This window comes from Prinia subflava, chromosome Z (assembly GCF_021018805.1).
Source record: "Prinia subflava isolate CZ2003 ecotype Zambia chromosome Z, Cam_Psub_1.2, whole genome shotgun sequence".
Lineage (NCBI taxonomy): Eukaryota > Metazoa > Chordata > Aves > Passeriformes > Cisticolidae > Prinia > Prinia subflava.
Genome location: NC_086283.1, coordinates 35,617,773 through 35,641,708, shown reverse-complemented (window position 1 = coordinate 35,641,708; position 23,936 = coordinate 35,617,773). Strand labels below are relative to the sequence as shown.

The following is a 23,936-nucleotide window of genomic DNA, read 5'->3' as shown; positions in this document are numbered from 1 at the left end:
CAATTATGAAAGAAGACTTGGGAGATGTAAGAAAACAGTAAGTACAAAGGCAACTATGGGGGGGAATCTTGATACTGTGTACTTAAGTACTCTTAAAACATTTAAATACTAGTAACACTGTCAACTGTTACCCACAGACACTGAAAAAGTCATAAGCATGTGCACAGGTCTATACAGCACCTTTGCAAACTGCTGATGCTGTCAGCTCTTGCCCAACAACCAGTAAAACTGCCTAAATACAATACTCTCCAACTCCATTATGGAGCTTTTGCCATGTCACTTTAGTCTGGAAAACAACCAGTGCAGTTATACAGAAGGAGGCAGAGGTGTCAGCCGCACTCTTAACTTTTTCAGATGAAAAACCTACTGTTGCAATAATAACCCAACATTTCTGAATTAAGTCTTACAAGAATCAGTTTAGATTTGTCCAAAAACCAAAAGGTCTCACTTGCAATGAAAAAATAATTAAAAATTCAAACTAGCATTAAGCAGCAAACAGCACCTGTTTCAGATATAGGGGGTGAGAGCGATTGAACATTAAGTGTCAGGGAGAATGTAAACAGAGCAACTTATTTTTTATCAAAATTATATACATTCCCTGCATTATCTAACTTCTGAATCAGAGTTCTATCACAAGGAAGAAGTTCCAATTGCCCCACTTCTCTCTACTCCTACCTATATACCTATATACTCCTGCCACCTGTAACACTTGTGAGACCTCTGGGATTTACTGCTATTTTTCACTACTTAAGAAGCTCAGATGGGTCTGAAACACCGGACTAACACAAGAAATGAGGAATGCATGGTCAGGAGCAGAAGAAAACCAGCATATGCCCACCTCTTTGAAATGGCAGTCTGATTTCATTGCCTGTTGAGCCAGTGTTTTACTGCTTAGGTAAAACGGCAGCACTGTTAGCTGCCTTCCTCTATGTATCTTCAATTCTTCTAGTCATTTGGTCTGGTAGCTCCATAGGATTAATTCAGTTTCATACTTACTTGAAAGGGAAATGATCACTCACATTCATCATGATTTAAGAGTTTTTCAGGTATTTGTGCTACTATAAACAAGCTTTCATGCAGGGGACCTCACAGCCCTACATACCCAAAATACAGTTCTGTCCTTCCATACAAGAAAACATCAATAGACCAAAAACCCCTCCAAAAGACTGAAACACAACTGTATGTAAAGGGAGGAAAAGTGAACACTTTCAAATTCAGACACTACCTTTCAGTGCAGGCACATAGTTTTCTGTCTTCTTTAAAATTTCTTGATAGGTAGCTATAGCATTTTCATATTTGCCTAGAATCTGCTCAAGTGCTGCAGCTCTGTAAATGCTGTACACAAGCCCAGGGTTCAGCTCACTTGCTTTCCTGAAGGATTTCAGAGCTGTTGAGTAGCTACCTCTGTTAAAGTAAGCCTCCCCTAGAGACTCCCAGCAGTTGGAATCCTTTGGATCAGCCCTGAGAGCTGCCTGCAAACTGAAGATATCAAGACATGAATTTATTTAAATGAAGTTTGATACAATTTAATATAAATTATTTCCTTTCATTGTATACGCTCAGGACACTAATTTTGTGTTATATACTCTTTAGGACACAAATGCACAATTACATAGAATCTTTAAGCAAAGCATAGTACCTTTTTCATCTTCAGAAGGGACTACACAATTTTAGGAATTGTATCTTACCCTGGCTATTCAGTGCTATATTAGCTTGTCTGTGCCTGTCACCAGGCTTATTAGTACAAAACACTGCTATGTTAACAAGACTACATTCTGTGAATTCTAGAACTGAATTGAAGAGATACACAGTTTGCTCACATATATTTCCCATTGTTAAGTACAAGCTATAATCACTTAAGTTATTTTGAAAACATCCTATAAGAAAAGACAATTTAATTGGGATTTGTAGAAAAGGATTTAAACCAACCACCAGTTGTCTTACTCAGCCACTGCTTGTGACGGCTGACCAGTTCTCAAGTAGTAAAGTCCACGATGAAGCCAGGCCCATTTTGCTGTACCAGGTCTTGCTTTTTCAGTTACTTCATTCAGGATTGACAGAGCAGTGTCCTAACAAAGCACCAAATGCCAAGTTAGTTAACAAAAAAAAAAAAAAAAAACCAACAAAAAATCGCAAACAAACACCACCAACAAGAACAAAAAACCCAAAAAGATTTTTATGACTTTCTATGCTTTCCTCAAAGCAGCAAGGTGGAGGATGGAAAAAACAAGTTACACAAGCTAAATAAAAAAAAAAATCCCCCAGCTTTCCCTTTGCTTTCACTTTATGTTCTCTACTGAAAAAATCCTACATCTATATCACACGTGATGACTCTAACGTTATGTTTGGTTCTCCCATCCTTCTCCCCAAATACATTTAATTTGGAACTGGAACATAAAATTGAAGCAAGCCCAACTACAAAAGCTGCTAAGCGATGACAGAACATTTGTTTCCTGATTTTAACTACAAAGGACACCTGAAGTGATTCCTCAAAGAGAAGGATTAATAGAAGAATGACAAAACAGCAGTAATCTGACATTCTGAATGTATAATACCATGTCTCCAAGTTCCACACTTAGGTTGACAGCTGCTGTTCCAGATTCCTCATCTGTCTCATCCAGTTCAAAAGCCTTTTTATAGCAACCACGTGCTCTACTTATGTCTCCAGCAATGTCTCTGTAGTAGTTACCTAGATAACAAAAGGCACTTCCCAAGTAGCTGTCCAATTTTGCAGCCTATAAGGAAATACGAACACAACATCAGACAGCATTCTGAAGAATTATACTCATAGACATGTTCACTGACAACTACTTGTTCACCCTCTGCTTATATTTTTTAAACCACTTCTATGATACATTTGAGCTGTCAAACTTCATTTTAAAATTGCACAGATTACCTGAGCTTTCTGGAAAAAATCTGCTATCTGGAAAATCTGCTGCAAATCTCATGACACAAAGCATTTGGTACACAAAGCGCTAAAACAGTTGTGCTTGGAGAAAAGTAAATCTTTTTGACATCTCATAATTTCCATGTTCTACTCAGTTTCAATAATTATGTTCATACTCCTACCATATTACACCACTATTAAATCCAGCCATTTCTAAACTTTCAGTTCCTTCTTAGATGCACTTGGCAGATTTACTTACAGTTAAGAAACCCACAGCCTCCAAGCAGCAGGAAACAGCTTTGTCAATAATAATAAAGATTGCATGAAACGGTTTAGAACCAAAAGAAGTGTTCAACTACATTTGCCACTATACTCTGCTGTTATTAAAGTGCAAACAGTAAGCAATGATTTCAGTTCCCGATACCTATCATGAGTAAAAACCATAAACATGGTGAGTTTACAGTGCCTTGAGTTTTATTTTGTATACTTCCAAGTTACTAATACAGATGTCAAACTAAAATCTTTTGGATTCATCATGGTATGATGAATCTCAACACAGATCATGGTATGATCTGTGTTGAGAGAAAAAGCCACAATTACTAAAACACCAAAGATCAGGAAAAGCATATAAATTATGGGCCTTTACCAACTTACATCCTTGGACAGACCATTCCCAACTTTTTCCCTTTGCGTTTTTTCAACTTGAATTCTGCCCACCCCATTTCAAAAGGTCTTCAAAGATGTATGCTGGATATCTAGAGACCTCCACTTTCCAACTCCCAAGGAGAGAAGATTGAGGGAATCACCACCAAGTTTTGCCAACTCAGAGGCTTAAAGAATTAATTGCAAAGAGGAAAACAAAAGCAGGGAGATTCAAGGTAACTGCACAGCTCCCTGCAATGCCTTTTTGCACAGCAGAACCTTGTTTGCAGGCTCTGGAGGCTCATACATTGCAACAAGGAGAATATTCAAGTCTCTCATTCCAGTCAGTGTATTTCCATATTTGGCTTCTGATGTAGGAAAACACTAATTTTACAGGAACAGTTAAAACAGTCTTTACCTTCAAGAACTGCGTGAGTGCTTTTCCTTTGTCTTTTTTTGTCTCATCACTCATGAACCAGTATGTGAGCCCCAGGTACTGATGATACTCTGCAGTTCCAGCCTTTTTTTCAATAGCATTTAGAAAACTAAACAAAACAAACACAGGTCAGGTCAGACAAATTCTCAAAAGCTGCAAAACACTATATTCTACCCTCCCATAACACTTCCCTGTTAGAAGAAAGAAAACAGAAGTCTACCTTTTTTCTGCCTGTTCATAGTTCTTCTGGGAATAATGGATGTAACCCTCTAGAGCATGGGCCTCAGCCAGATGAGGATGGGACAACAGAAGCTCTTGTGAAATCTGCAAAAGGATGTCATTTTTCCCTAGTTACTTCCTCTATCAAACCAAGAATTGCACTTAGCTCCCAGTAATGATGAAAAGCACTAACCTTTGAAGCCTGATCCATTAAACCTTTGTTTAGATAAGCCTGACCTCTGAGAGCTAAAACCATTGGATCACTGCTTCCATCTACAATCTAGAAAACCAAGTAATAAACAAATTAATTTATTCTCCCCCACATTATGAAATCAAAATTGTCAAAAGCAGACAGACTGCATGAAGATAAAGACAAGCAAGCATTTAGAAGTTTTCCCTATTACCTGTGAGAAGATTGAGAATAATTCAGATGAAGATCAAGATTGTAGAGAGCAAGGACAAAGGTAAAGAAATATGAAGAACAACAAAAAAGAATGAAACTGTGACAAAAACAAGGGAAGCAACTTCTGCTCAAGCTTAACCATTCAATCTTAAATGTAATATGTTATTCTTCATGACTAATGACAAGTGAGTGATGGACATGGGAGGCAGGATTATAACATGAATTCAAATGAAGATGAGTAAAGCCACAGAGCTAGCAAGAAACCAACAACAGTGAGCAAGACCAGACAAAGTCAAAAGTGACAGCTTCTAAAATTAGAATTGCAAATGAAAAAGAGGTGCAGCGAAGCCTGAAAAAGCAGGGACAGAAGAAATGTTTGAACGACATGACAGCTGGTAGGAATGGTCAAAACCACAAAGTTGACAGGAGGCCAGGGTAGAAATACTCAGATTAAGCACAGAAAGATAAGAGCACTTTTTAATATTTAAAAAATGCCCACACATTTTAGTCCATAAAAATACCTGCTCAAGTGCTTTAATGGCTTCTTCTGCAGCACCAGCATCAGCTATTTTAATCAAAATCACTGCTTTCAACTGAAGGGTAAGGTTCTTCCACTGAGAATTAGCACCCTCAGGAGTCCCAAGAGCTTCAAGAGCTGTTGACAAGAAGAAGCTTTCATTAAGTTAAAAGAGAAAAGAACAAGTACAGAGAGCAGCACTCTTCCAAATATTTCAGAAATCTTGTTAATTACAATTTTTCTGTCTAATAGAACACCATTCAGATTGTTCTCCCCCATATATAAGAAATTGTCCAGTAAAATTTGTATTCATTCAAGTTTAAAAATTAAGTCAACTCTAGGAGCTCATCTCAGATGCATGGATACTGACTGCTTTCTAGCTGCTGGTCTTAAGAGGGAAATCCTACTATTTTTCTCATTGGAGTTCTAAAGAAATAATGACCTTTGAACAAACAAATTTACCTTGGTGCCTGTACAAAAGTTACATTGCACCCTTTACTGCAGTTCTGGTTACTTTTCCAATGCACAGTATCATCTCATCTCAGAGACTGAAGTTGTCTCTGTTGAGCACCACCATTCTCCAAAGGCAAGAACTTCTTGCGTAACTCAATTAATTGTATTTATTTCTTTTCATGTATGATGAGCTTTTGTCTCATTTGATACAGCTACTAAGACAGGACAAGTAAAAAGCCATGTTTCCCCAAAATTGTCTCCAATTTTCCACACAGATTTGGACTCAAGAAAAGCTTCTGAATCAACAGCATCTTTTAGCAAGGAACTTAACTTCTTCCACTGAAAAACAAAACTTGTCTTGTTTGATCTGACAAATGCAACATTTTAGTCGCATTTGGCACTAGCCAGACCTCACATAGGAAAACAAAACACTCAATCTTTCTTTATATTCCACATCATTTGCATCTCCACAGAGTTCAAAATTATCTCTTCTGGAGGCTGGAAAAGAACTTGACAGGTTATTTACATGTTCTCATATGCTGCATTTTTAAATCAATTTGATTAACCTTATTTCAAGTCTATTACCTTCTACTCCTGCTTTCTTTTTGAGATGGGGTGGATAGTTACCAAAACTACACACAGACTATGCTGCTGAAGTTCTTAAAGCCAGTGTGTGTTGATGGTATGTTTCACTAACCATTCCCTTCTTTGAAATTGCTAATATTTGACTTGCCTGTAAAGCACTGCAGAAGAAAGAAACAGTCTTATTTTTTGATACCAAATTAGAACCTTCCAACACTCTTCTTCAATGAGAGTTTAGGGTAGCTTTGTGAGAACAGTTTTTTCCACAACTCTATCATTCTGCATATAAAATAACGAATAAAATTCTAGAGTCTTAACACTCAGTTATGCATTCTGGTAATCGCTTCAAAGTTTTGCAGTCTGCTTTGCATAGCAGCAAACTATAACCTCATTACTCAGCATTCATAAATAGCACAGGTATTAGGGAAGATGTCAGGGAAACCTCCTTCCAAGCCTGAAAACAGACATAATTGCTACACTGTGCTCTATTTTTTAACTTACTTAAAAAAACACCCCACTCAGTGTTACAACTTTACTTCTTAACCCAAGGCTACTCAGTTTCCTTATCAGTCGTGTAAGGGATCTTACCAATTACCATCTGTAAACCTCCTTTATCTACCAGCTCACAAGCTCCTTGAGGTAGTTCTAAATAAGCAACTTTAAAAAGGCCCAAAATATTTTTTCACATAAATTCTTTACTGTTTCAGTTTTAACTATTTCAACCACTAAATATACCAGACCTGTCAGTAGTTTCCTTGAACTTTCCTAGAACCCTTTTTAAAATTCAGAGCCATGCTACCTACTTCCAAGCATTTGGGTGCCAAGACAGTTTCAGCAAGCAATTATGAAAACCCCTTAAAACTTCAGCATTTTCATCTTTATCTTTCTCAGTCAAATCCCAAGTTGGTATCTCATAGTTCCTTAATGCTGTATTTCCTTGTCTTGTTTTACACTGCTATTAATCACAGACAAGTTGTTACATCAAGCTGGAAAGAAAGATCATGGTACAAAGTTACTCTGAGCTCTTCCACACTGAACATACATGGGAAAAGAATTACCTCATCTTCATTCTTTCTCCAATAAATTTCTTTTTTACTTATTTTGTTCAGTTTTCATTTTCCCTTGATTTCCCATGACTGTTTGGCCATGTCTGCAAACTTTTACTTCTTCAAGTCTTTCTTGGGAAATTTTTCTCTGCATTTGTCCCTGCCGCACAAGACGTCCACTTTAGCTGCCTCTTCATTTATAATCACCAGAGAGTGCCTCTGTTAGCTGACATATGCATCATTAATCACCATTATCACAATAATTGCCCTCATTTTCAGCTAGCACAGAGGAAGTTTTACCCTAAGTGACTTGCTTCAGATGCACCTGTACTATGAATCATTTCTGCATTTTATATTAACTTCATTAAAAAATTGTTTTTCAGGTTGAGATATATTTACCAGGTCAAATATTGGTGACACCTACCCTTGTGGTTTCAGGCAACCTGTCACTTGCCAGCATTGGTCAACCACCAACAGAAGCAGCACACCAGAACATGTAAACGTTCTAAATATTAACCATCAGACAGCTTCCTGGATCCACTTAGCCAAGCATTTTCCCTATTACTGAGACTAAGCAGCATAAGGTGTTTTTCAGCTGTCATAAACCAAGAGAGGTAGCACAAGCTTGAGACTGCAGAAAGCAAGAGACTGACCACTGTTAATTCAGACCTACGACACAAAGGCCTCATTGGCTGCAGCACAAAAAGCAGCATAGCTCTGCAGTTGCTCTTTTAATTAGCAGGCAGTTACCTTGACTGCAGGACAGGACAGCGTTCCTGTGCTCATGGATTTTCATCTGTGCCTCTGCTAGATAATACCAGGCTGCTGGACACTGGTTAGTCTTCTGCAAACCTAATAAGAGTTTAAAAAAGTCACTTTAAAAAGTTGCTTAGGGTTGCAAAGACACTGTAGCTAGTAGATACTTTATTTCCATACAATACCACTAAAAACATATTATCAATCAGATAGAAAGACTTGCAGTAATTTTTTCTGAGTCTTATTTTAGACTGTTTCAGATACAGAGGCCTCCATGCGACAAGGCAAAAACTAGAAAGCATGTAAGTTAGGCTTAACTTTGTTATATATGACGCATATATAACATTACATATACTGAAACTTTCTGATGAACCTGCCTTAATTAAAAATTCATCAATAAAACTGAATTTCTGTCTTCTGATATATAGCTAAGTAATGTCTTCAAGCCTCAACGCTGAAGATGCAAACACATGACTTGTTGCAGCAGACATTACTTCCAAACTCTCTGTATTTACATATTATACGAGGAGCCTTGTCTTTGCATTATCTCCACTACAAGCAAAGTCTATGTGTAGAAGTAAAAACAGAAAAACAACTTAATATTAATTAAAATAAAATACCATCTCTTGTGAATACATACAACAGGCATTTAAGCCAGAAGAATTTGTTTTCCAAGGAACACTTTTTCTTCATGTGCTCTTATGCACATGCCACTTTTATTTCATATGTTAGGCAAGATGTTGTTTCACTGTAGAATATTCCAAAATTCCATTTCAGAAACAATCTTATCCTAAACCTAGAAGAATGGGTGCAGGACATCACAGCATAGTCTGACTCATGAATGCTTACATCCCAATTATTCACCCAGTTTTCACTGTAAGCTGCCATAGCGGCACAGTTGAGGGTGGGCAGTCTCATTTTTCCATTAGTATATTTATGAGTACTTTGAAGAGAGTTCTGCCATTTCAATACAAACAAGCTAATTTACAGATCAGTAAGCCAAGTCTTCAGCAAATATGGTTACTGTAAAACAACAACAAAAAAGAAACCCTCACAATATTTCTCTCTAGATACTCAACATACATCTTTACCCAATGTAAGTGTTAAGGAGGTTTTAAAATGAAGCAACTTCAGAGAAATGTCATTTTTGTTCAGATAGAGAAATGCAGTGACTCTACTAGAGAAGTTGCACTGCATTTTACTTCATAAATTCCACATTCCTTCATTTACTGCTATTGCTCCATTTAGTGTTTCATACTGTTATTTTCCAAATAACAGTAGGATTAAAAATAGTTACCTTAAAACACTAGAGAGCTGGCTATAATACAAATGAAAGACTTCAGAAATGTTGTACTTAAAGCTATGTTTAAAAAAATCTCAACACAAGCAAAAAAAGTGTTCAGCATTCTTTTAAAATCTAGCTGGTCTTAGAATTTGCAATATACTACACAAGTATAAGATTCCCCTATAACTTTTCAACATAAATGGAAGCTGGTATTCAAGTTACAGACTACTTACATGTCATATTACATATTTACCTTCAGTAAGACTCTTAACAGCCTCCTTGTATTTATTTTCTTTGAGACATTTTATACCAAAACCAATGATGCCCGGACCACTGTTTGCATCCATCTCCAAAAGCCTAGAGAAACAGTGCAGGGCCTCTTCTGACAAAGTACCTGGTTTTAGAAAAATACATGTTTTGCAATGTTTTAGAAAGAAAAAACAACTGCAACAGCTTAACTTATCTGTGCAAATGATCATTATCCTTTGAGTTCAAAGTGATTTTCCAAAGGCACTACACTTATCATCCTCTCTACCCCATTAAAAAACCAAAACCTAACAAGTAATCTAAATACTCACTACGGTGAAAAAAAATAAACTGACATTCTGAAACCTGAATAACCACTTTCACTAAATTACTCCAGGTGTACATCCTTTATTAATAAACATTAATTCCTTCATATGCTTTTCATGTAAGTTCAGCTGAACGCGCACATGTCAAAATCTGCCACAAATAAATCAAAATAATTTCCTTCCAGATGACACACTGTGTGCCTAACAATTTGATGTGATAAGCTTGCTGAAGCTACATTGCCATGAAACCATATAATTTAATGTTTCAGCTTAGTTTTAACTGATGCCACTAACTTTTGACGCATGTATTTAGCTGTGATTGGAGACTTGGAAATGTTTACAAGTACTTTGTGACTTGTTGCAACAACCTTCAAACTATTATTTTCTTAAAGAAATTATTGATTCATGTGGCATAACAGCTCCTTTCATCTGCATTTGCTAAAGGTGACTTTACAATGCATCTGAATTAACAAGCCTACAAGAAGTGCAGCTCATGAAGGATTAAAACATATGACTCAGATCTCAACAGCCTTACTAAAATTTAAGAAGTATCCTTCCCCCTCCAAGAAGCTTGTAGGACAGTAAAATGTTGCCAGAATGCTAGTATACAAGAACTGCACTAACCTTTTCCTTTGAAAATTAGTTTCTGCCTGTTTCTCCAAAACATAAAGCATTTTCAAACACTTTACAAATGTTTGAGTCTGGGCATCATTTGTCTTCATACTTTCAAAACAAAGTGAAAAATTTTCACTTGCTTTATTTTGCTACATAATTCCATTTATTCAAAACAAGAAAGGACAGTTTTCTGCCTAAGCTGAAAGTTATTTCTAGAGGGTTTTTTTTCCTGATTTGGTTTTCCTGCTTTAAAAAGAAATAAAATCAATTTCTGATGCCTTAAACAATAAAATGAAAAGCTGAAATCTAATAATTACCTTTGAAAATGATAAGAAGGTGTCCAACACTATTGCAGTGTTTTTCAGTAAATGACTCAAAATAGTAATGCATAGTTTCAGATCCCTGCACTTCTGAACACACCATGTTTTGGTTTTTCCCTCTCAAAGATTCTCTTTTTTAACTCAGAATACATGTCTAAACAGATCTGTTTATTCCCTATTCACAAGGCACACTTTCTAACAGAGTTTCACTAATGTTTATATTTTTGTGGGTTTTTTGGGTTGTATTTTGTTTGTTTGTTTGTTTGTGACAAAACAGAATCTGTGTCAAGAATAAACTAAGTGCAGTCCATCTTGAACCTCAGAGCACTGGCTAACACCTTTTCATTTTTTCTTAAAAGGTCAAGAAGCTAATCTTCATTTATCTGGAGAGGCTGCTTTTCAAGTAAGGCATTTTTTCTTTGAGACTTCAAAGAGTTGGACTTAACTCACAGGAGGCTTTTGCCACTTAGAGTCACTACTCAATCACAAGGCTAGGAAATGCCAAGTCATAGGCAGGCCTTATTTCTAGAAACATAACACGTAAGTAAGTAAAGAGTGTACTTGCACACCCTTTGTGAAAAGTAAAAACTTGTAAATAGAATGTCACAAAACCAACTGTTGAAAAAATTTAAGCCCCAGAAATGCCTAAATCCATCCTACTCACCTGATTGAACAAAGTGCAAGCAAAGTACTTCCAAAGGGTAACCCATAGTAGGGTACAAAGCCATCATATCATGACAGGCCTTTTCCAACCTAGCTACTTCATGAGGAAACTTGAAAGGAAAAAGAAAGTAAACAGTTATTTGTGTGAGTTCTCAGATGTGAAATAATACATCTATTTTCTTACTAGAAAGACACTTTAACATAACCTTACTTACTTTTGACAAGCACTGTATGAAGTCTTTGTAAAGATTCTGGTGGTCTTCCCCAGGAACAGTGTCAGCAGAGTGCAGTGCATGTTCAAATGCAGTCAAAAGCTGAAATAACAAAAAATCAGGAGTGCAAAAAAATTAATCTAGGCAAATGTTATCTTCATAGAATATAGTATTTCAGTTGGAAGGAATGTGCAACAATCACCTAGTCCACATGCCTCAGCACTTCAGATCTGACCAAAAGCTAAAGCGAGTTATTAAGTGCACTGAACAAATGCCTCTTGAACATTGACAGATTTGGGACACCAAATGATTTTCTAGGAAGGCTGCTTCAGTGCTTGACCACCCTTTTAGTAAAGAAATGCTGCCACATGTCAAGTTCCCTGAACCAGTCCCACACATTCTTTCACTAGATGCTGGAAAGAATAGCTCAGCACCTCCTTGTCCACTTTTTTTTGTTCTGAAGAACATCTGTATTGGCTTTGTGTGGCAGCTGGCTTCAAGAGAGACATGCTTTTGGCTGAGGTCAAGAGCATCAGCAATGCTGGTAGTGCCTCTGGGATAACAGATTCAAGAAGGGGAAGAAACCAATGCAACAGCAATTACAGGCAGAGAGACAAGTGAGAATATCTGAGAGCAAGAAAAGGACCCATGCTGGAGGAGTCTTACTGAAGGACTACACCCTGTGGAATGAACCATGTTAAAACAATTTGTGAAGAATTTAGGTGACTCATTACACCTAAGGCTCATCTCAGGCTGCTGTGCAGTTGCTGTTTTTGCCAGAATGTAAAATTGCCCAGCCTCAGAAGCTTAGTACCTCTGAACATTGAGACAGTCAACTCAGACAAACAGGCTTCAATTACTGTGTACATATATATGTACCTAGCTGAACAAGGAGTGAGAAACATTACCAACTGCCCAGTCCTATTATCCTGGTTCCTTGTACTGTCTTTCAGTAACTGGATCATCTTCTTCCAAAGCTGATGAAGCTCTGTCTTTTCTGCACCTTCCTCCTGTTTCATCCTTATTAGTTTCTGCCAAGTTTCAGCCACCTGTCAAAAGGAACAAATGACTCATGCTGTTATTGTTTAAAGAGCTGAAAGTACGATATAAGCAGTCAACCTGTCACCAAAATTCACTGAAAACTGGGTGAATAAACTCCTTAACACCAGTGTAGCTTCAAGAATTCAGCACTATTTACTGGGTAAGGGATGCATGGAGGACTGCTCCACCAAGAGTGCATTTCGATCCTCTGCAAGTGCATTGCTCACACAGAGCCACCAAATACATATTATAACCACTTATTACCATAAAACTCACCCCTGGCTCATTCTTTTATACTCTTGTGTTGGCTGTGGCTGCATTCCTAAGCCAGATGTCCTCCCATTACCTTTCTTCAGATTTACCTGCTTTCTGATTGAATAAATAGCAAGTCCCAAAGCATTGTGTGGGACCTCTGCCCCTTCCAAGGTACAGTAAGTAAGGTAGAGAACATTAAGAGTATGTGAATTCTGACTCTGGTTCCTGGATGAAATCAACAGTAAAAGCAGACTTTCACAGGAGACTATGAACAGAAAGAGAACAAAAGTAGCAGTCCACACTGAAATCCCAGTGTGGAAAAGCCAACAGAAACTGGAAAGAAAAAATAGGACCCTGAAGACTAATGTCAGTTTCTTGTTTCAAATACAGTAAGTATGCCTTCATATGCTAAACTATTAGCATTAAATTTAGTTTATGAAGATGTACACAGCAAGGCTTTTGAGCTAATTAATACTCTGCAGCCCCACACTCTGTGCTATGTAAAATTTTTCATCTTCCATTGCTGGAGAAAAGGTGGGAAGATGACATGGAGTACAATCATGCACCACCATATAAGAAAACAGCCTTTTCAAAGAGCAAAGGAAAAGAGCCCAGCATACCTCCAAAATACACATTCTGTAACAATATTATAGAGATTGCGGGAAACATTACTGTTGAACCACACAGGCATTTAACAACTCCACAACTGACCACTGTCCCAATTTCTGCAAAGCTTGTGTTGCTCTGAAGAGGGTTTTGGTGCCCTTATCATTGTGCTGGGAATGCAGTACACAAAACACATGCAATCAAGTTCAGGAAGGGATCACCCCACCAGTGAAAGGCTCATCAGACACCCAGCACTGGCCAAGCCAGCAAAGGACACCTGGCTCACACATACTGCATGTAAATGTGGATTTGATACCATTTCTGACTACTAGAAATACAACATAAGAACGATATTCTCCCCTTTCAGTCTCAATACTAATAGTCTTTGCCAGTTCTGTCAGTTTAATGGATTGTATCCAAATCTCACCTGGTGGAAAAGACAAAATACAGTTAAAATCAGTTCTTCCTGGTTGTAGTCCAGGAGGAGATCTGTGGCCCATAAGAATGGGGACTCCTTGATGAGAAGTAGTTAAATCAAACAGAAAAAATTATTATCAGAAGAAAAAGTGCTTGACCTACCTCTATATATTTCTTTTCTTGATGGTATAGCTCCACAAGCTTGTTACATACATCACACCATTTCTGCTTGTCACCACTAGAAAGAAGGAAGAAAATCCCCCCAAACAAGCTAAGTTTTTCATATAATAGTGCAATGTTTTTCAAATTATGACAAATAATTTTCAGTAAGTTCAGTTGTTAAACTGAACTTATTATTATTATTTATTATTAATAATAACAACTGAACTTATTATTATTTAGAATAAATACTACAAATCACCCTAGAAGTTTTACTAAGTGCTGCTTTAAATTAAAAAAAAATACCTTCAGGGACTTTTTGATCAGTTTTCAAAAAAGGGAACAACCAAACACTCCAGTCAGCTACAGTGACAGCTGAGTTAGATTTGTTTAGAACTGTACCTCTACAAATTGCATGATCAACTCTGTGATCTTAAAGCAGTAAAAAATTAAGTCTTCTTACTAATGCAGGCAATGAACTATCCAAAATAAATGCTCCAAGGCACTGAGTTGAGACAGGAATAGGATAACATGGAATTCTCTAAACTACTAGCCTCAAGTACAAGTAAACTAAGAAAGTTTTTACTTCACCAAAAGGGACAGGAAAAAGAAACCTTACCTAAGTAGAGAAAACTTTAGCAAAATGGCCAAACCACTGACATGAGAAGGCTTTAAAACCCCAAAGTCTATATTGTATATCACCAATGGCATTCACTGAACTAGAAATCTGAAGACTGAATTTATGGCATTCAATATCCTTTACCTTTCATAGAGTTCCAGGAGTTTTTGGTAGACATCTGCTAAGTCTGCTTTGACATCTGTTTGGTTGGGTTTCTCATACAAATTTGCTAATCCCTTAAGAAAGAAAAACGAAGAAAAAAAAACCAAAAAAAAAAACCCCAAAAAACAAAAGAAAACAAAAGAAAACAAAACAAACAAACAAAAAAAGTAAGATTTTATGACAATGCTTATGTTTTATGAGAATGTTACCTGTTCTGCACATAAAAAATATTCCATTGCCTTCAAGGGGGTCAAGTGTTAAGGCAGTAATCACAGTGCAGAATTCTGCACAGCCCATTCAATCTGCTTATATTAAGTGAAAAGCTTTCTTCACTTTCTTAACTCCTATTCTTTGAAACTTGTATATATTACATGATCTTGTCTGCACAAGAGACAACATAAAAGTTCACTAGGCCATATGATTATATATAAACATAATATGCAAATTATATATATATATATTAAAAAAAAAAATATATATATATATATACACACACCCAAGTATTGTATCAAGACAGCCAGAATCTAATTGCAAAGGTCAGGAAATTTCAACACACAGTGAATTCAGGCCCCAACATCTATATTTTAAAATAGCATTTATACTGAAAATAGTAAGAACCTTATCTTAGAAAAACATTGGTTGTTGATATCAGCAACAGACTTAATATGAAACCTTATGTCAACAAAACTGTAGTTGTAAATCTACATTACAATTGGCTGTAATACACACACCACACAGCTATTTTAAATTTACACTTTTGCTTTCAAGTAACAACAACCCTTATTAACGATCCACTTGATGCTGAAAGCTGGAAAAATACATTACTAGATGAAACATTTTCTCTCCGTAAGAGACGAACTGTCAAGTGTTTCTTGAGCTACAAGCACAGACATTTTTACATGGACAAATGTACTGTATTTGTTTCAATTTATGTTCTCTCTTACATGTCTCACAGCTGTGTAGTCTGCACAAGAAATACAAGCTCAAATATAATGAAAATAAATTCCACCATGGTTTCACATTGAACAGACTACTAATAGGAACATCATCTACTCCAAAGCTTCTGTAAAACTTAAAAGCCTCAAGAAAAAAAGATACCAGTCTTAACTTTGCCTTACTCCTGTATTTAACTCCATAGTGATACTTTTGAGAGAAACAAAAGGTGGACATTCACATACCTGCCATGCCAGTAACTGGTTTGGTTCAAGTTCAATAGCCTTCTTGTATGCTCCTTTGGCCTGATCAGGCTGCTCTAACTCAGCAGCTGCGAGGCCAATGAATACCCAAGCATTGTAGTTATTTTTTTCTTGCTTCAAGACTGCCTAAAAATACACAATTTTAAGTAAAACTGATGAAAGAAATGTAACTTATAGATCCATGCACTGAGTTTTATCACTACAGTTTGGTGGATTATTTTATATGGCAATACTAGAAGTAATTTAAAGGAAGATGCTGAGATTAGTAAATTCAGTTTCTTATGCCAGAGGATGCTTCATACCTGAAGTGTTGAACTAGGAACTTGTATCTGAAGCTCAGTAACTAAAGCACTCCTCTGAGGTCTGGATTAGAAATGGATTTTTTTCTCTATCATTCTAGACTTAATACTCTTATTGCCACACGTAAGCAAATTCAAAAGGAAAGGGAATGAAAGTTTACATGTGGGAAACGAACACACATAATAAACTAAGTTAAACCTGAAAATCCATCTCAACTATCACATCAGTAAAGTAGTCTACACTCTGCACTATTTTAGAGTTGTAGCAGTATGGGAAAAAACCCTGAAATGTGCAAAAAGCCCCATACTTACCTTCCAAGTATAAAATTAATTACCTTGCAATGTTTTAAGGCCTCCTTATACTCTTTATTTCTTATTGCGTCTCTAGCGCTCTTCAATGCTGCCTTCACCTCCTTATTTGACATTGTGGCTGCTAAATACACAGAACGTATCATCAGTTTTTGTAAAAAAAGATATTCTGACACATACAAAATGTTTATACCTTTATTGCACAGAGATTATTTTAAACAGAGAAATATAGTGCACTATGCCAAAACGCATATAGCACTAGAAACTGATGAAAAAAATGCCATGGTTAAAACTACTCACTAAATCCAATGCAGGATTCAGTCATTATTCCAAGCAGTTAAATGATACAAAGTAGCTATCCAAGAATGAAACTTTTTTACAGTTTAAGATAAATTCAAGGAAGAGAAGAGGTATTTTAAGAGCTTGTAGCTAGACTTAGAACAAAACACCCTATACATAGTAGGTCCTCTTTAGAAAGAAACTGAACAGTGAACCGTGCTTAAGACCCTCCGCAGTGCCAGAGAAATGTGTTCCAGTGGCTGCTAAGAATCAGGGTTTTTCCTGTGTGCTTTCTACAGCAGCACAATGGCCATCTGTCACTTACACTCCGCTGTGGCCCACCCCGCTCCTCTCCCTTCACGCACACTTACGGCAGACTCTGCTTCTGATTACAGCCATCAATCAAAAAAGAAAAAGCATTTAAGGACGCAGCAAAGAGGCATTCATGCTTTAAAATATAATCATATACTGTTTTGGAGTTACGTTGTTCACCAAAATGAACTTTAGAAACACCACAGTCAAAGCTGCCAAGATAGGATGAGACTGAGAAACAACAATGCTCGTGCCAGCACCCAAAAAGATGAAAAAAAGCAACCAGCTGAAGAATAAAAATCCTTCTAGAAGCTGTAAAGCAAAAATAAAGGAATGGTTTAATTAGCAATGAAAAGACATAGGATGACATCGAATGTCAAAGATTCCCTCAGAACCTATAAAGAAATCTGTCGGACTTGCATTGCTCAGCAGCTCCTGCAGATAAATTTGCTTCCTACGAGAGAACAGATGCTTCGGCCATCATAAAGGCACCCCGCCGCGGGCACTGTGCAGCATGAGCTACACAGTCACCTACAGGCAAAATACCACTGCGGCGCAAACCCGGGCACCGGGGAGGCGGCCGGCCCTCAGAGCGAGGCCACCCAGCCCGACGTGCGGGTGGAGTCCGGGGCCCGCGGATGGGGTCTGGGCCCGCGGACCGCCTGAGGAGGCAATCCACGCCCGCAGCACTCCCAGTGAAAGCCGCGCCGAACCGAGCCAGGCCACGACGGCGCGTCGGCACCCGCCACCAGGCCCTGCCGCACCTTCAGCGCCCGCCGCCTTCGCCACCTCAGCCACCGCCCGGCCACATGCGCACTCCGGCCTCAGGGCGGTGACGCGCCAGGCCAGCCACCATTTTCTCCTGGGGCACTGCGGGAGATGTAGTTCCAATCTCCCGGGGCACGCTGGGAACTGCAGTCCGCCGCCCGGGGCACTGTGGGAGTTGTAGGCCGCAGTGAGCGAGTACCCTGCTGCGGGGTCAAGTCTTACGCTGTGGCCAGAGCCCCAGAATCTGCTTTCGGAGCTGCTGCTCCTCTCGGTTCAAGAGCTGGGGGCCACGGTGGCGGAGCGATGCTAGACGGCGGGCCGCTGGAGCGCGCCGGCCTGGCGCTGCTTCTCATGGCCGCCGCGGCGGGAGCAAGGCCGCGGCCCGCCGCCCCCGGGGACCAGCCCCGATGTAACGTGGTGCTGGTCGCCTGCGATTCCATGGTGAGTGACCAGGGCGTGGAAGGGCACCCTGACAGGTAAGAAAGGCGGGAAAATCCGCGGCGGTGGCCGGGACGGAACTAGCGAGGATGAGGCACCGCGGCCTGTATGTAGGGCTACATTACGCAGGCCAGAGGCACGGGCATGCGCAAACAGGAGTTTACTGGGCCGGCCGGCCGCGGCCAGCAGCCCGGCCGGGGCTGCTGCAGCAGCAGCGGGTCCGCCATGCGGCGGGACGCTCGCACTCCTGGTGTTCACCCCGGTGTTCCAAACCAAACGTGGCCTGCTTCCCAGAAGGGAGCGCCGTACTTGTATCAGAGGCATTACAGCAGCCGAAAACCTCTGCGCACGTGGCTCCCACGGTCTAGTGTGATCCAGCCTGTCACCCGGGAGGGGTGCCTGCCGGCTGGACTGTGGCAGGGCAGCCGCCACTGGAACAGGGCTGGTGTGTGGGGTGAATGGTCTTCTGTTGGCTTGAAAAGCCTAATGGCAAGCAAGGTCACTCTGTTATCCTTCCCATTCTAAATCCTAACAGTGTTAAGTCTCCACAGCAAATGGGTTAGAGAATTTCTGTAATCAGAGAGGAAATTACTGATTTGTTGGGCATCAAATACTGGTTTACTGAGGCTCTTATAAGGTATAACAACACAACAAACTTGTCAGATGTGTATCTATAGCAGTAGGCATCTAGCTGCTTCATTACAGTGATTTATTAATATATTTGGTTTAACCCTTAGACATAGAAATTTTTCCACTCTCAAAAATACTAATCCTTGCTTGTATCTTCAGTTTTCTCACTGTGCCAACCCAGCACACTGGAAATGCCTTGATGTATGTTTTACTCTGAGGAGCCTTGGTTTCTCTAACTCGTCTGAACACTCCTTGTTGTGGAATCAAACATAAGCTTCATGGTGTTAAGCTCCAGGTGCTTTCAAATTCCATCACTTCTCTTTCACTATTGAGGAAGTTTGATTCCCAGTCTTCTTGGGCTTCCATCCGTGACTGTACAGATAAAATCACGTGGCTTCTTGCCTGCTGCCTGTTTTTCTTGGGAAGAATTTTCCCTAAGTATTTGGTAAATATGTTTTTTTTTTCAAACTCTGTCTTTAAATACATCTGTTGTGATTTCAAAGATAAAGAAATAGCTCCTTCTCCATTAATATAATAGCTCCTTATTGACTTTCCTTCCTTTGACTCTATTCTCTCTTAATTTTATTTTCAGTACATCATCTCTCTTAATATTCCAAAATAATGCATGTTTCCTCTCCAAATTTTCAGCTTTTACTAAAAGTCTGTTTACCAATAGTTAAAATTACAGTATTTAATGTCTTGAGGGTTAGTTGATGTCCATTTTATATTCAGATGCTAGCAGAGGCTGCAGACAAACCTTAGGTGAACTTCAGATGCCTTTTAAGCAGGAAGATTCTTGTAAACTGTATGACAGAGATTAATGAGGTAACCCTTACAAAAAAGAAAGGTAAAACCCACAATGTTTGTGGAATTCTTATGTAAACAGTTAAGAACAAGGTGCTGTTTTTAAAAAGTGTCATATTTGCATACTGCATACAAAGAAGAACGTAGTAAAAGAAGTGTGTAAGCTTTTTTTTGAGATGGACTTGAAGATGAACCATTTTGATTACATCACTAATAGAGAATAGGAAGGATTGGATGCTGTTGAAACTGACAATTTTTGTGCAAGAAAGCTTAAGTCCTGCAGGCTGTTAAAAGGTCTGGACTTCTATTTGAAAATGTGCCTGCCCTTGTTGTGGATCACACTGCCTATGAAGGAATCACTCCTATTTTGCAAGTGGGACAAAAATTTTCTTCTCATTGATGCTGTATTGTATTTGGCTTGCAGAACAGTGACCTCTTGCTTGAGCAGCTAGCTTTCTGCTGCTGTGTCATATCAGGCATTGTGCTATTCCAAGGATTTCCTGGCAAAATGTGCCAGCAGGCAATTCATCTCCTGAATTCAGCTCTTGAAATTGACTGTGATGGATGACAGGCTTTGCTTGCAATGCAGCTCAAGTTCCTGAATGAAAGGTGCTTGTTTGTGTTAAAGCGATTTTATTTCTTTAGGTATTTCAAAACCTAGAAATCCTGCACAGTTCTTAGAGGATGGATTTGCAGAAATAGCTGTTGAGCTTCTACCTTCTCATCCCATTCAAGATGCTTACTACTTTCACTGAAAACCCTGTCATCTACAGAAAAAATAATCATGTCACAGTATACCAAACATACTGTGACACAAATGTGCTGCTGTGTCATTGAATATGGTATCACAGGATCAGTATAAGAAACTCTTGTCTCCAGCTGTTCAAACAGCTTTGAACAGTCTCCAGGACTTTGTTGGACAAACAAGAATGTGTTGTTGACAGGACTGCACAGCAGTTGTGTACTTTTGCCATGGTTTAGGAATGGTATTTTCCAATTCAGTGTTCCCACTGAAATCGCTCCAAACCATGTGCCACTTGTTTGCTCCTCTGTCCCCCTCCCATTCCTCTGTGGCAGCCTGGAGCAGAGACACAAAAGATAAAGGTCGTGGGTTGGGGTATGAACAATTTACTAGAAACAGCAGAACTAGAACAGTTTACTGGAACAGTAACAGCAACATTAATAACAAAAATGTGCAAGAGAGGTGAGCAGTTCAAATTTGAATACTCACCACTGTATTGTGCAGAGTCTGACAGTACCTGACTGCTTTCACAGTACCCTGATCTGGAAGGGACCCCTTCCCCTATTTGTGGAAAATGACCTGAGGTGCCACACAATAACCTCCATGTCTTAGCCTTGTCCTCTCCTGGCTACTCCAAAAATGAACCCTATCCTGGCTAGAACCGGGACAACTTACTAAAGTTTTGGTCAAGTGCATATTGTGTATTTCAGCTTTATTTCCAGTTTGTGCTACTGAATGCTTGTTCAATATGTCATTTGTAGCAGTATACAAAATTAGGTAATTATTCATTTAGCATGTTCTGATGTGAGCTGATTTCAGGGGCTGGGATGCCACAGTTATTTAGCTCCACTGGTGCCAAATGAAGTGACTCTCTGTAGTGCTGGGTTATCCAAGAGTATTTCTGCCAGAAACCAAATGGCAGGAATTAATTTTTTCTGCAGTTAAAGCTGCAGATGCGCTGTTGCCTGCCCGTTTACTGAAGAGCCAGTCAGGCTTGGGCTGTGTTGGCACATCTTATTGAACTGAGGAAAGGAATAAAAGTGACAGATAAAACACAATGACATGAAATAGAGCACTCTGCATGAAACCTGGTTTCATGTGACGACAATCTTTTACTGTAAAATTATCTATTCAAAATGTTTGATATTTTTAAAGTTACTGATTAAAAACTCTGTCTAAACAAATAGGTGAAAATGAAATTGTCATTATGAAAGTATCAAAAGGTAACCATTGTGGGTGAGATTTCTGTGGGAGAATAGCCTTCCTTTAACTTTCTGATCCCTTTTCCAGTCCATAGTTTCAAAGAAGTTCACAGAGAACTGGTATGGATAAACCTTTAAAAAGGATGAGGCATTAATGGTGGTTTTACAGAAGTATGTGCTAGTGCACACATCTATATGGGGATTCAGCCTTACTCCTTGTTACCCTTCACATTACCCTATTCCCACTGAATGCATCATAGTAGGACCGCACCCCTGAAGAACTAGAGCTTGGAAAATGTATAGTGATACAGTGAAATTAATTTTACTATAAAGAAGCCCAGTTATCTTTTCCATTGCACTTTTTCAAAAGTGATCCATTTTATATTGATCTACTTAGAGCTTCTCAATGCTGTTTTCCGTACCTGAGTAGTATTGGCAGCATTTGAGCAACACAAATCCAAGGTAACAAGTATATTAATTAATGCAACCGATCGTTTGCATTAACACTGTATGTAATTATGTATTGCTTTTGTCTGATTGCAGGATGGACGCTTGACATTTTTTCCAGGAAATCAGACTGTGGATTTGCCTTCCATAAATTTTATGAAAAAACATGGCACTGTCTTTCTCAATGCCTACACCAATTCTCCAATTTGTTGTCCTTCCCGTGCAGGTAGAACCAAGCAAAACATCAGATAAATACTTACACATGTCAATTTAAATATGTGGTAATGATGGGAAATTTGAAATGATTTAATGGAGAGAAATTTGTTTTGTTTTTCAATAAGATCCCTTTTTTTTTTTCTTAGTTTGTGCTTGAATTCTTATGGTATTCTCTTTCATCTCTTCTGTTCATCATTCTCTTTTCTGTTTATCTCTTCTGTTTCTGTTTCCTCCTTTATTTTTTGTTCTCCTTTTTTCAGTTAAGTGTAAGTTTCCAAATCTTTTTGCAAACTCCACTGAAGCTTCAAATTTTTAAAAAATCTTCAGGATTTATAGAGAAATCATCAATTTGATCTGCTACAGTGCTGAAACTACACTCAGAACTACTCTCTCTTCCCAATACAAAGTTAATAATTATCTTTCTTGTGTTCAGCAAAAATCAATAAATAATAACAGCTGAATTAAGTGGTAGCTGTTGCCACTGTCTCCTAGATACATAGTGCATCTTTCAGTAGCTTTAATTGAATACTTCCATGTTTTTCTTTACTTCATGTGATTGTTGTTCTGTGTTCAATTTCACATTTGCAGAATTTGCTAGGAAGATAGATGGAAACTATATTCCACAATCAAAGGTTACATCTTAAAACGTTTCTACCTTGTTCAGTTTCTGCAAAGATCCTTCTTAATGTGTATCTATAAAAGAGATCCCCCTTCCTCTCAAAGCATACACTGAAAGAGGCAGCAGGCAAAGACAGTCAAGTTTAGTGTTACATTTTTAATATTCTCTTTATTGATTACCTAATTCCCATTTTTTTTTCTCATGGTCACATTTTAAGTGAGTGACATTACATGAACAAGCAGTCAGCCTTTTCTTCCTTTTCTTGATGCTTGAGTCTTTTTGCCAATTTTTATTGCTAAGAACAATGACTTTAGTTAAGTTACTTTATTTTAATGCGTAATGAATTAAATGATTCATCAATTATGTGTAGCATTACATAATGGGAGTTATGTAGCCGTGACCATTGAGCTCATATGTGGGGCTCTGAACCAGCAGGACATCTTTTGCTTAGCCAGGAACTTGGATATCTGCAAGGAACTGAGAGTGCATCTATTGTGGAGGTGTCAGGGATGATACCAGAACAGATGGTGGGAAAGAGGGCTTTGGGGTGGGGAGAGGATGAGTATTGCCATGTGGGGTTGATGCACTTTGCTTACAGGATATTTCTATTGCTTGTGGAATGACTTTGTTTTGTTTTGGGAATGCCTTTAATTCTAAATTAGCATTGTAAAGAGTGAATGATTCTTGATAAACTGTGAAGAAATAGGAATCCACTAAAAAAATCTTCCCGTATAGTTCCTTTGCAAGTCTTGTCTTGGTTTCCTTTCTTCTTGGTATCTTCTTTGATAATCTCACTTTGTTTTTGCAA

The 23,936-nt window shown here is 38.5% G+C and overlaps 2 protein-coding genes across 3 annotated transcripts in view; one reads left to right on the top strand and one right to left on the bottom strand.

The window, feature by feature from the left end:
* The window catches only part of SKIC3 (SKI3 subunit of superkiller complex), a 45,928-nt gene extending 27,842 nt beyond the window's left edge, over nucleotides 1–18,086 (bottom strand). Inside the window, exons 1-17 of one of the 2 annotated variants that reach the window (XM_063422832.1) lie at nucleotides 18,027–18,086; nucleotides 16,698–16,795; nucleotides 16,046–16,189; nucleotides 14,850–14,941; nucleotides 14,090–14,165; nucleotides 12,517–12,657; nucleotides 11,612–11,710; nucleotides 11,398–11,506; nucleotides 9,480–9,620; nucleotides 7,936–8,037; nucleotides 5,109–5,242; nucleotides 4,378–4,464; nucleotides 4,186–4,289; nucleotides 3,948–4,074; nucleotides 2,556–2,735; nucleotides 1,945–2,069; nucleotides 1,226–1,479 (exon numbers count right to left, since the gene is read on the bottom strand). In XM_063422832.1, the coding sequence (XP_063278902.1) occupies nucleotides 1,226–1,479; nucleotides 1,945–2,069; nucleotides 2,556–2,735; nucleotides 3,948–4,074; nucleotides 4,186–4,289; nucleotides 4,378–4,464; nucleotides 5,109–5,242; nucleotides 7,936–8,037; nucleotides 9,480–9,620; nucleotides 11,398–11,506; nucleotides 11,612–11,710; nucleotides 12,517–12,657; nucleotides 14,090–14,165; nucleotides 14,850–14,941; nucleotides 16,046–16,189; nucleotides 16,698–16,787 (2,005 nt within the window). In that variant the 5' untranslated portion in view covers nucleotides 16,788–16,795; nucleotides 18,027–18,086. The other variant, XM_063422833.1, reaches the window with a different exon arrangement.
* Nucleotides 18,087–18,307: 221 nt separating this feature from the next.
* ARSK (arylsulfatase family member K) overlaps nucleotides 18,308–23,936 on the top strand; it is a 28,021-nt gene continuing 22,392 nt past the window's right edge. Inside the window, exons 1-2 of the mRNA XM_063422834.1 lie at nucleotides 18,308–18,471; nucleotides 22,390–22,519. Of these exons, the coding sequence (XP_063278904.1) occupies nucleotides 18,334–18,471; nucleotides 22,390–22,519 (268 nt within the window). The 5' untranslated portion in view covers nucleotides 18,308–18,333. The remainder of the gene's footprint in view (nucleotides 18,472–22,389; nucleotides 22,520–23,936) is intronic.